The 13,289-nt window shown below is 43.2% G+C and overlaps 1 protein-coding gene across 2 annotated transcripts in view; it reads right to left on the reverse strand.

Annotated features, from left to right (window-relative positions):
* The window catches only part of FGGY (FGGY carbohydrate kinase domain containing), a 384,196-nt gene that overhangs the window by 147,847 nt on the left and 223,060 nt on the right, over positions 1-13,289 (reverse strand). For both annotated transcript variants that reach the window (XM_033917103.1, XM_033917104.1), the window contains one exon: positions 9,429-9,532. In XM_033917103.1, the coding sequence (XP_033772994.1) occupies positions 9,429-9,532 (104 nt within the window). The remainder of the gene's footprint in view (positions 1-9,428; positions 9,533-13,289) is intronic.

Consider the following 13,289-nt stretch of genomic DNA (forward strand, 5'->3'; position numbering starts at 1 on the left):
AAAGCAGCTAAAAGTAACATATTACTTTCATTAAACTAGTAAGTGTAATACATTACTTTTTCCATGCAGTAATTACTAACTTTAACCCTTTCAGGAACAAGGGACATATTTGTCCCATAACTTTAAAATCCTATCAATTTTGATTGGGATAGTCTACAGTTCTAAATTTGATATGTACGGATTCCATATGATACTGCCTTTATGTAAACAAACTGGTTCCGACATTCATTCATTAGCGTCGTTGCCAGATTGACAAGAAGATTCACTTGCCACACTGTCCATAAGCCAGAAGTGTGATTTTTTTAAATAAAAATAATGATATTTCACAAAAAAAATCAATTTTTTGGCATCTGCAAGCCCTTTTTACCATAAAAATGTCATCAAAACCACAAAAATTGGCCTACGATCCTTATGGTCCTGAAAGGGTTAATACATTATTTTTACAAGTAACTTGTCCAGCTCTGATAGCACAGGCATGCAAGTGTTACAATTCTGCCGAAGAGCTATTCTGTAAATACAGTATGTTCTCGCTGATCATTGGAGTTAGGTTCCTAGAAAACCCTGTGAATACTGATCATGTGAATATGTAACCGTTGATCCTATGGAAAAAAGGGGGTTAGGTTCCTGTGTGCCCCTGTTCACTGTACCTTACTAACACTGGATTTAGTGTGCCGCCAGCCGGAAAGTTTGTGAGACACTGTTTTACAGAATAGGATCCTACCAGATGCACTCCGGGCAACTGATTCTATGTGACCTGTTTTAGAATTTCCTCCCAAATAAGTAATTTTACATAAATTTCTACCATCCTCCCTTAATTATTTTCCCAATGTGAACTGCATGTGCTTGTCCGGAGAATATGCAGCCAGCCAACAGGGACCCTTTCGTTCTGTGTGCGCGGGAGTAGGCTGGTAGAGGAAATTCAGAGATTATAGCCACAGACATTAATATATTAGCATGTGTGCCTATCCAGGGGTCATCTTCAACTCCAACTAATTAGCTGCGTATTTTCTAGCCTTCCCCCTTCTGCACGGAGTATGAGGGTGTATAAACATCAGTCCTCTCCCCAGTGAATATTTTGTGTGTATATGTGCAAGCCTATGTAATGCTTGAAAAATAAATATTCCATGTACATTTTTGTGGTTGTTTATTGTATATTGTAATTATGCTGTATATTCAAATTTTCGCTGTATTTTTCTGTAATTCACGACCTTTTCCTAACGGGCCCTCTCAAAATTTCGCTGTATATTGTAATTGTCTCTCGCAATTTCGCTGTATATTGTAATTGTCACTGTATTTTTTTGTAATTCGCGACCTTTTCCTAACAGGTCCTCTTGGAAATTTCCTAGCAAACTGTATCCATAATAATAAAAGGCTAAGCGCGCATGCGCTGTTGAAAATCCGTGAGTCCTGATGGCGTGAGCTGTGCTTCTGTGCCAGTGCTCACGGCGCCTGCGCTAGCGCGTGTGCCAGCGACTCCTCCCTCCCACTTCTTCAAAGCTGCCTGCTGAGGTTCGCCAGCCACTGTAGCGAACCTTGCAGGCCGCTCTAGCAAATCCAGGGAGGCAAAGGCGGGACGGAGGCTGCAATCGGCAGCGGCTGCTGCTACTCCCCCCAGCCCCCTCTGCTCCGGTGGCCTGCACATGAGAAGGAGAGGATGAAGCAGAGAGACTGTGCAAAGAGACGGGAAGGGAAAAGGGAGGGGGAGGAAGCCGAGGAATTTCTAGCACCTGTTAATGTAACGGGCTTAAAGACTAGTATTTTATATATTTGCTTAGCAAACTACCAAGCTCACATTTCCGCTTTCTCAGTTTCTGTACTCTATATTTCCTCTGACTATCTGCATATTGTAACTCGCTGAAATGTCCAGCTCTCTTGAATGTAAACCGCCTAGAAGTCGCAAGATTGTGGCGGTATAGAAGAATAAAGTTATTATTATTATTAATGAAAAAGAAGGGCACTCCAACACAAACCAGTTGTCAGGCTTCATGTCTGCTAAATTTACTTCTGTGTTATGTTCAACTGCATCTGTGGAAGGTGTCCAGCATTTTCCTGCACCTGCAGGGGTATTCAGCTCCAGTTATTTTGGTGATTGGGTGCTATTGTAAATTTCATGAACTTGCGGAGAGGGCTAAAGTGTTAATATATACGTATCGGGCCAACATTTGCTTATTTCTGATCTGAAGAAGAAGAGCATAAGAACCTAAGAATTGCTGCTGCTGGGTCAGACCAGTGGTCCATCCTGCCCGGCAGTCCGCTCACGCGGCGGCCCCCAGGTCAAAGACCGGTGCTCTAAACGAGTCCAGCCTCACCTGCGTACGTCCCAGTTTAGCGGGAACTTGTACAACAGACTCTGGAGTTACGTTTGAAAGCTATTCATAAACTACATTAGCCCCCCCCCCTTTTACAAAAACGTGACAGCATTTTAAGCGCAGGCCAGCGTGCTGAAGGCTCTGCATTGCTCCCAACCCTCAGAGTTCCTGTGAGCGTCGAGAGCAGCGCAGAGCATTCGGCACTGCCGGCCTGCGCTAAAACATAACATAATTTTGTGCTTGCTAACCACGTAACCATAAGTTCAATGCAGTTTACAAAAGATTATAGAAAGTAAACATGATACAGGGAACAGAATAAGTTAATTAGTCAAATGCTTGTTAAAAAGGTAGGTCTTCAGCTGTGTTCTAGAACAGTGTTCTTCAACCACCGGTCCATGGACCAGTGCCGGTCCACAGAAATTTCCTGCTGGTCCACAGGGCCAGCACATGCATCAGGCCCAAAACAGTGTTCTTCAACCGCCGGTCCACGGTGCGATCGATGTGGCGTTATCTTCGAGCCAGCTCCCTCTTCCTAACTGATTAAGTCACAAAGCCACGGGCAGTGGCTCCTACGGGCATCCTATGCCTGAACCAGAAGCCTTCTCTCTGTAACACCAGAGGGAAGGCTTCCAGATGAGGCTAGGGACATGCAAGGTCCAATTAGTACTATTATGGGGGCGGGGTCTGGGGTGGACATTGGGTAGAGATGGGCGGGGTCTGGCCCACAGCTTAGCCCAGTGTTCTTCAACCACTGGTCCACGGACCGATGCCAGTCAACAGAATAATTCTTTTATTTCTGCCAGTCCATAGGTGTAAAAAGGTTGAAAAACACTGTTCTAGAATGTTTGTAGGAGTAAGCTGTGAGCAGTAGTGTTCAAAATTCTTTATCATGAAACGCTGCTTGAAACGCTAAAGTTTGATTAAGAAATTTCTTGCTTATACAACCCTGGACAGAAGGAAAGTTAAACAGGGCATGGGTTTTTCTGCTGTGTTTGTATGAAGCTAAGGAAAATCTATTAACCAGGTAAAGGTTGGCTGTACCATATAGAGCCTTATAACAGAAGCAACCTAGCTTGAACAGTACCCGAGCCAATGCAGCTCACAATAGAAGGGTGTGACAAGATCGTATTTCTTCAAGCCGTAGATCAGTCTAACCGCTGTATTCTGTATTAATACAAGTCTCGCTAGTTCTTTCTTGGTGATTGCCAAGTAGACAATATTACAATAGTCAAGAAGACTTCGTAATAATGATTGAACCAGTAGTCTAAAGGCGGCAAATTCAAAGTAAAATCTGACTGTTCGTAGCCTCCATAAGGTAAAATAACTTTTACGTACTATTGCGGTTTTGTAAAAGAAGGGGATAAGTTAGTCCAATAAAAAAGGTAATCTTTTCTGTGGGAGTGTGTGGCATAGCGGTTAGAACTACAGCCTCAGCACCCTGAGGTTGTGGGTTCATTCTTCTCCTTGTGACCCTGGGCAAGTCACTTAATCCCCCATTGCCCCAGGTACATTAGATAGATGTGAGCCCACCAGGACAGACAGGAAAAAATGCTAGAGTACCTGAATAAATTCATGTAAACTGTTCTGAGCTCCCCTGGGAGAACACTATAAAAAACCGAATAAATAAATAGTTTGAAAAGCTTCAGCCTCTGATAACCAGAGCTGGTATTGTGATGTCATAATGCCTCATTCCACCAATAAGAGCCAACCTGATCAGTGATGTCACAATGGCTTGATTGCCCTATACTTGGCTCACTTTTACTACATTTTGATTTCTAGAGTAGCACAGTGGTTAAAGCTGTGGTTGTGGGTTCAAACCCCCACTGCTCCCTGTGACCCTGGGCAAGTCACTTAATCCCCTCATTGCCTTTCAGCGCTATAGAAGTGTTTGGAATGTAGATTTATTGAGGAAAAAAAGGATAGGGTGAATGCTAAAGAATTTATAATGGCAGCCAGCTCTTGCCATGCTTTGTACTTAGGCTATAAGTGGTATATAAATACTGTAAATACCGGTAAATAAATATATAAAAGCACAATGAAGTTGATATGAATATCATCTGGAGAAAATGCTCTAAAAGAACATTATAAGACCATAAGATCTGAGCAAGCATTTAGGATTATTATGAAATCTTTCCCCCCCCTGGTTAATATTCCCTTTCTCTCTAACAGGTGCAACTGTTTTGCATTTGGATTGCACAGAGTTGGCAACTCATGCAAACCGAGGTCGTCCTGCAATTCAAACTGTGACATGGTTGGAGAGAGCCTGGTAGAGAAAATGGTGTTGGTGGTCTCCCAGAGCAACAGAACCAAAAAGAGGAAGGTCCAACCTTGTCTGCAGTAAAAAAACCAACCAGGAACAAACAAACCAAAACTGCAGATATGTACAGCGATGTAGGCGAATTTTATTGTGACAAACAAACTATATATAAAAAACCTTTTTACCAAACAGGGGAACCCAACACGGTCCGTGTTTCGGACAACCTTCATCAGGGGTCCATGGTAAGTAAAGGTAAAAACATATGTCACTACAAATATTGAAAAGGATAATATAAAACCAAACAGATGATGTGTCACGCCGAGAGTCTCTGCAAGTAGTAAAAATCGCTAGCGATTTTTACTACTTGCAGAGACTCTCGGCGTGACGTTGGTGGTCTCCCATGCACCTTTCAGCTCACATTGCTGGTCTTTCATATTTGGATAAGGGAAGGCCTCCAAAAAAAAGTCCTCATTAGTCCAGAGTTTGATTCTGCCTGGGTAAACCTAAGATATATTCCCAGCTAGTAACCTCACCCTATAATATATAAGTGCTCTCAGCACTAATTAAGCCCTTTTATCTTCTATTCAAAGTATTTATGAAACACATACCTTCTAAAATATCAAAGGCAAGATTAGTAAAGCTCTTTGTTCATCTGGAGGTCTCAGCCTGCTGGATTAATGGAAACCAGGGCACTTTGATTCTTGGTGGTTTTTGAGAAAAATGTATCGATCAGACAATAGCAACCTTTATGACTCATGAAGCCCTGCTTCTCACATGCCAGTAGCCTTCTGCTTGAAAAAAACAGATAAGATCTGCCCCCAAGAAACTCTCCAGAACCCGATGGGGCCTTGACCCCCTTCAATCCTCCTACCTCCCCCCAACCTCCCGTTTACAAGCATCCCCTGAAAATGTCTTGCACTGGAAGGCGTTATTGTGAGTGGGGCATCATACACTCTCCCTTCTGAATTCCATTTTCCAAACTCTTTCTGACAGCTGGCTGCTTTGTTCGGCATAACCACAACAAAGGAAGGCCCAAAGTGTTCACACACACAGTATTTTCTCTCTCTGCTTCTCTCACTCTCATTCTCTTGTCTGATCAGCCACAAAGGCGCTATTGTTGTTGACCTGCTGGAGCTCCTTGCACCTGAGGCAGATCAAAGGCAGCATTTCTTTTTTATTATAATAGTTATTATTTTTATAATACCAACCTGACCACACGGGTCTTTTTCCCAGTGCATTAAATTAAACCCAGCGATTAATCTCCACTGCCGTTAGGGCTCCTTCATACAAAGAAAACAAAATATTACGAACAAAATATGGCTGTAATAAACTTTTATTTTATGGCCTGGATTAATGAAAAGGTATAGCTTGTTTTAATCAATGACAGCTGCAAGCCTTTCTCATGAAAAATAAACACATATAATTGTTCTATGTCCTGTGTATACATACAGCAGCATAATCATTTACAGGTAAAGAATAATTAAAAAGCAACTTTTTTTTTCCTTAGCTGGAACCAAGCATTAGTGATTATTAGTTTTTGATTTGAAATTATGACTGGAAGTGTTTTCAAATACTGAGTTCTAACTAGAAACAGTTTAAGTTAAGCAAAAATAACTGCCAGAAGTTGCTAATTATGGGGGTAATTTTAGAAAACTTATTTTTTTTTTTAGAAGCTGGAAAAGAAATGTTGTTCATCTGTAGTAACAGGATTGAATCAGGCACACAAGTGGGTGATGTCATCAAACGGTGCCGAGATTAGGGTTGCCATATGGCTCCAGAAAAAGGAGGATGGACTGAGATATCTGGGTTTCACTTCCATTGAAAGCAATGGAAGTAAAACACAGATGTCTCAATCTGTCCTCCTTACTTCCATTGCTTTCAATGGAAGCAAAACCCGGATGTCTCAATTTGTCCTCCTTTTTCTGGAGCCATATGTGTCCGATCTAAATTTCATAAGTGTAGCCTGATTATTTAAATTTTGGTTTGTAGATCTGAAGTGAAAATGGCGAAAACCAAATTATTTCACGCATAAGAGTGTCAAGTGGTGATGAAATATCTTTTCCTAAAAAAAACCCTGGAGATAATCTCAGAATGAGCAGGCTATATTTTTCATGAGATTTTAGACTTGAGAATGCTCTCAGTCAAATGGATTCCCAAATATCTCAAAACTGACCAGAAGCGCGATCGAGTGGTTGCCTCACAATTCATTCTGGACTGACTTTGGCGAGATCCTGTGGGATTTTTTAATAGTCTCATAATTATGGATGAAACTTTTATATATATATATATATATATATATATAAACAATCCAAAGAATGGAGACACAGTGGTTCCTTATGTCCCAAGAAGTTCAAGACACAGAAGTCATCAAGCAAGCTATTGACATCTGTCTTCTGGGATAAAGACAGAATCTTGCTTGTGGATTACCTGGAAAAGGGTGCAACCATCGTGCCAAAGTATTACGTTGCACTTCTCAACAAACTGAAGCAACAACTGGTCTCCAAATGTCAAGGCAAGCTTTCTAAAGGAACCTTGTTTCTTCAAGATAATGTCCGTTCCTCAAAAGGTGCCCATTAAGCAGCAAAAATTGGCAGATCTTCGCTTTGCAGTTCTGAAACATCTGGCCTAGTCACCTGATTTAGCCCCTTCGGGCTACTACTTCTTTCCTAACTTCAAGAAACACCACAGGGGAAGAAAGTTTTCAAGCACCGAGGATGCCACATTAACTGCGGATGAGTGGTTTGCAGCACAACCAAAAGAATTTTTCTTGGATGGGTTAAAGAAGTTAGAACAATGACGTCAAAAGAGCTCAGTGGTAAATGTGTAGAGTAAATATTTTTTTTTTTTTCAATCCCTAGCTTGTTTTCTTATCAGCACTCCCCTCGTAGAAGGAAAATTATTCTTGGGAAGGTGGGCGAGACTGCATGCCTTATCAGTTCTGCTGCCTGTGAAAATAGCTGTTACAGATAAGTAACTTTGTCAAACAAGACTTAGGCACACAAATGAATGATTCCCAGGTTTACGGTGCTCAGTGCCATCTGAGACAGATCTTAGAAAGTAGGTGTATGTGGGCACCTACATGTTTATTACAGCAGTCAGCCAAATACCATGTATGCAATCCTGTCCTTGTTATGCTATCCTCCCACCTGAACCTCTTTTATCCCACAACCAGCAGCATTATTATACCTGAATCTCAGGTTATCTCTCACCAGCACACCAAATATCTCACCACCTGTATCCCAGTTATCCCACCAACATCACTGTAGTTGTTCCTCCCCCAATAATCATCCAGTCCCCAGCACCAAAACACTTCTACCACCAGAACGTCTCCATCATATCTCCCCTCTCCTACCTTTCCTCCAAAGTATTCAGATTGAGATCTTTAACTCCGTCCCCCATACGCCTTATAATGAAGACCACGCACCATTTTAGTAGCCTTCCTCTGGACCGACTCCATCCTTTTTATATCTTTTTGAAGGTGTGACCTCCAGAAGAATATTGTGCACAAATCTGGAGGCCGCATCTTCAAAAAGGCCAGTGCTTTTCATCATAAGGCGTATAAAGACAGACTTAAAGATCTCAATATGTATACTTTGGAAGAGAGGGGAGATATGAAAAAAACCTTTAAATATCTATATGGCATAAATGCGCATGAGGTAAATCTCTTTCATTTGAAAGAAAGTTCCAGAATGAGCAACTGTATAAATAAAGTAACTCTTGAAGAAAGAAGTTAAGAGGCGATAGACTCAAGAGTAATCTAAGGAAATACTTTTTTACAGAAAGAGTGGCAGATGCATGGAATAGTCTCCCGGCAGAGGTGGTGGAGACAAAGACTGTGTCTGAATTCAAGAAAATATGGGACAGTCACGTGACATCTCCTAGGGAGAGGAGGAGATAGTGGATGCTGTGGATGGGCAGACTGGATAGGCCATTTGGCCTTTATTTGCCAACGTTTCAATATATTGGTTCCTCGTATTTATGAACTGTTTTGTTGCTAGTTTTGTAAGAAACAGCGCATAAAAATAAATAAAGTCCTAAGCTCTAATTGCACTGTTGGAAAAAAAAAAAAAAAGCATCGGTGAGAAAAATTATAGAAAAGCTTAAAACTGCTTCTTTGGATTGTCTCCCTTCCGCTTCCCATCTCCTGGTAGGTAGGATAATTCTCGAGATCATTACAGCTCTCATATGAAGATGGATTTGTATTGCTTCAGCAATGGTTCTATTTTGGGCTTGTGAAAGGAGATATCTAGCCCCTAAGAAGGCATTCAGTAACACATTAGTGACAAGCCTGGCCCAGAAAACCAAAGGTTCGCATCGTCAGATCAGATGTCTTCCTGCACTCTTAGACCGGTGGAAATATCACATCGCAAGCCTCTTTGCTATCCTTGGTGTCTAGTTTTTCAGTATTGATTGTAACATCTATTAACCTTCCATCTTTTTCACACAGAGGGTGGTGGATACATGGAACGCACTACCAGAGGATGTGATAAACAGGAGCACGCTACAGGGGTTCAAAGAAGCTTTGGATAGGTACTTGGAAGACAAAGAGATTGAGGGGTACAGATAAGAGTAGAGGTAGATTATAGGGATGGGATTAGAGGTAAGTTACAAAATTAATCAGGGACCACTGTTCAGGCACTAGGCCTGATGGGCCGCCACGGGAGCGGACCGCTGAGCAAGATGGACCTCTGGTCTGACTCAGCGGGGGCAACTTCTTATGTTCTTAATGCATAATAGAATGCATTTCTAACCTGAAGACAAAACTTAAAAGGTAAGAGTAACAGAAGGAAGATTCACCGGTGCTTGCCTGGGCTGTAACACTAGAGGGCTGAACCCTGCCTGCTTCTAATTCATCTTCTTACCCCCATATGACAAGACGATGTTCCACAGATCAGCGCGAGTCTGGATGTTATTAGCTGGTTTTCACAGGGCAGGTTATGGCCTTTCACATCTGCTCCAATCACTCCTGTTAGGAAGAAAAATCCCAAAACTTCTATCAAAACAGAGAATGGACATACTCAGCAAAAAAAGAAAGAAAAAAAGGTTTCACATGTGCAGCCCAGACCAGATTAGCAATCAGACCATGCAAAAGTGTGCAAATACCTTTTCTTGATTTGTGCAACCTTAACATCCGATGAACTTTCTTCATCAGTCACTTTATTTATACAGTCGCAGAAACATTTTGTTCTTTTTCAACTTTCTAACTAGAATTTTTCCCGCATTGTAAAGAAAAAGAGCAGAAACGCAAAAAAGATATTTGGGAAACTGTAATTAGTGTCTCACTGAAACAGCACAGCCCATGTTTATTTTTAAATTTTGATTATAATGATTGTGTTGATGTTTGGATTATGTTTATTGTTATATGCTAAGCTGTTTAGAAATATACTGTAGATTTGGGTGTCAGGTCAAAAGCGCGCCGGGACAAAGGTGCGCGCAGACAATTGAGCGCAGTGCGGAGGCGCGCACCGCAAAAAATTACTGTTTTTACGGCTCCGACGGGGGGATGTGGAGGGGAACCCCCCCACTTTACTTAATAGAGATCACGCCGCGTTGTGGGGGGCGTTGTGGGGGGTTCTAACCCCCCACATTTTACTGAAAACTTCACTTTTTCCCTGTTTTTAGGGAAAAAGTTCAGTTTACAGTAAAATGTGGAGGGTTACAACCCCCCAAACCCCCCACAACGCCGGCGCGATTTCTATTAAGTAAACTAGGGGGGGCTCCCCAACAAAACCCCCCTTCGGAGCCCCTAAAAACTGTAATTTTCTTCGGCGCGCACCTCCGTCTTGCGCTCAGTTGTCGGCGCGCGCCTTTGTCTTTCGCGGGGTTGTCTATGATTTTCCTTGTCTTAAAATCTCTTACCTCCTCTTTTATGAAACTGCGATAGCAGTTTCTAGCGCGGGGAGTTGTGCTGAATGGTCCTCGTTGCTCCCGATGCTCATAGGAACTCATTGAGCGTCAGGAGCAGCGCGGGCCATTCAGCATGGTTCCCCGCGCTAGAAACTGCTAACGCAGTTTTGTAAAAGGAGGCCTTAGTGTCACTCTTGTCTTGGATAAATCCTTTATGGGCTCTCTCTTTCTGGGATTGCCTGAAGGTCTGTGGGATCTCTATCATTGTTTAGTACTGAGATGAAATGCTCACCAACAGTAAAAGGTGTGAGCCCGTCAACATGGCTCACTATTCCTGATCCAATAGATTATTATTTATTTAAAACACTTGTAGCCCACATATCAACCATCTATGCGGATAACATTGTCATATTGAGACAAACAGAAGGTCCAACAAGCCCAGTATTTCCAACAGTGGCCAATGATATGAACAAGAAAACCCCTCTATGCCCATAAGGTCATCTGTAAGAATCAGTGTATGCCAAGATTGTACGTTCCTAAATCTGAAAAATGGATTATACTTATTGAGCTACTATCATAGCTTTCCAGGCTTACTAACAGCATCATGTCTGTCCACTCTCATCTCTAATTCTCCCTCCTATCAAACTTTCAGGAAATCAATCAAAACTTATCTCTTTGACAAATATCTCTGACTCCCGCCCCCCTTGTAACTCTAGTGGTAACAATAAGTGGTAACTGTATATGTAGAGGGAGAAGTATAAAGTGTTATTCCACGAAAACTAAGGATGAGTGATTGATAGTTGCAGCCCAGAATGGTGGATTACAGATGAGATAGTTCACAACAAGCACTGAAAAAATTGGTGTAACAGACAGCTGTAGATGCTGGAGAAAAACTAGAAACAGTTACTCTCTTATGGTTGGCTATGAAGTGCAGATGGTGGAAAATATTTAAACAGAAAGGCACATCAAAGTGGCACGCCTCATTCATTGAGAGCTCTGCAAGCATTGCATCAGTGTACCAGAAAAGCATTGGGATCATGACCCTAAGAGAACTGTGGGAAGTGAAAAGGTTACGATCACCTGGGAATGGGGCAACTCCTTTTCAAATGAAACGCCCCAGGCCTGATCAAAAATAACTTCCAAATGCACCTGGGAAAATTGCCTATCCATGTTGCATCTTATGAACTCCAGAAGGAAGTGCTCTTTGGCATAATACAAGTACTTGTACAGTCAAACCTCAGTTTGCGAGTAACGCGGTTTGCGAGTGTTTTGCAAACATAGAAACATAGAAATAGACGGCAGATAAGGGCCCACGGCCCATCTAGTCTGCCCACCTTAATGTCCCTCCCCTACCTTTGCCCTGTGAATAGATCCCATGTGCCGATCCCATTTGGCCTTAAAATCAGGCACGCTGCTGGCCTCAATCACCTGTAGTGGAAGACTATTCCAGCGATCAACCACTCTTTCAGTGAAAAAGAATTTCCTGGTGTCACCTCGTAGTTTCCCGCCCCTGATTTTCAACGGATGCCCTCTTGTTGTCGTGGGACCCTTGAAAAAGAAGATATCTTCCTCCGCCTCGATGCGGCCCGTAAGATACTTGAACGTCTCAATCATGTCCCCCCTCTTTCTGCGCTCCTCGAGCGAGTATAGCTGTAATTTGTCAAGCCGTTTTTCGTATGGTAGATCCTTGAGTCCCGAGACCATCCGGGTGGCCATTCTTTGCACTGACTCCAGTCTCAGCACATCCTTGCGATAATGCGGCCTCCAGAATTGCACACAGTATTCCAGGTGGGGCCTCACCATGGATCTATACAATGGCATAATGACTTCCGCCTTACGACTGACGAAACCCCTTCGTATGCAGCCCATGATTTGTCTTGCCTTGGACGAAGCCTGCTCCACTTGATTGGCAGACTTCATGTCCTCACTGACGATTACCCCCAAGTCTCGATTACCCCCAAGACGAGCAAAACACTCCTGCAAACTTTGACTTGCAAACCGAGCATTGACTTGATATGCGAGCTCCCACCCCACACGGGAACCAGCTTTGTACCCCCTGCAGCCCACTCCCAAACCCTTACCTCGAGCGGACACCGGCACGCACCAACCCATAGGACATACGTGTGCCGGTGCCAAAAGAGCCTGCCGCTGATCTATGCCGGGCTGCTGCGGGGCCTTGAGCATCTGCGCAGGCTCAAGGCCTTCTGGCTCCCACCCTCTCCGAGATTTGTCTGACAAGACCTACCTCTAGTGAATCCATGTTGCTTCCGGTCCTGTAATCCACTGGATTCCAGAAACTTCACCACTCTCTGTTTTAAAAGCGTTTCCATTAATTTTCTTACCACAGAAGTCAGACTTACTGGCCTGTAATTCCTTACTTCTCCCTTACTTCCACTTTTTGACTTAAGGAATGGGGTAGACTTAAGAAATGGGGTAAATCACGGTTACACACTGCTTCTACCCGGCTAGTCATTCTCTTTCAAATATGTTGAGCTGCCTTACACTAAGAAGAATCTACTTACCATATTTTTCGCTCCATAAGACGTACTTTTTCTACCCCCAAAAAGGGGATGGAAAAGTGGATGCGTCTTATAGAAAGAATACACTTTCCTCCCCCCCACCCCGTACCTTTTTAAAGTTGCGGTGGTCCAGCGCGCTCTCCTGCTGGACGGCTGGCTGGCTTTGGTAGCAGAGCTGCGCGATGCAGGAGTGCGACCTTTGCGCTTCCTGCCTGGTCCCACACCGCTCAGTGATGGGCTGAGGTCAGTTCTCTTCGACCAGGCAGGAAGCGCAAAGGTCGCGCTCCTGCATCGCGCCGCTCTGCTACCAAAGCCAGCTGTCCAGCAGGAGAGCGCGCTGGACCACCGCAACTTTAA

This window comes from Geotrypetes seraphini, chromosome 12, assembly GCF_902459505.1.
Source record: "Geotrypetes seraphini chromosome 12, aGeoSer1.1, whole genome shotgun sequence".
Taxonomy (NCBI): Eukaryota; Metazoa; Chordata; class Amphibia; order Gymnophiona; family Dermophiidae; genus Geotrypetes; species Geotrypetes seraphini.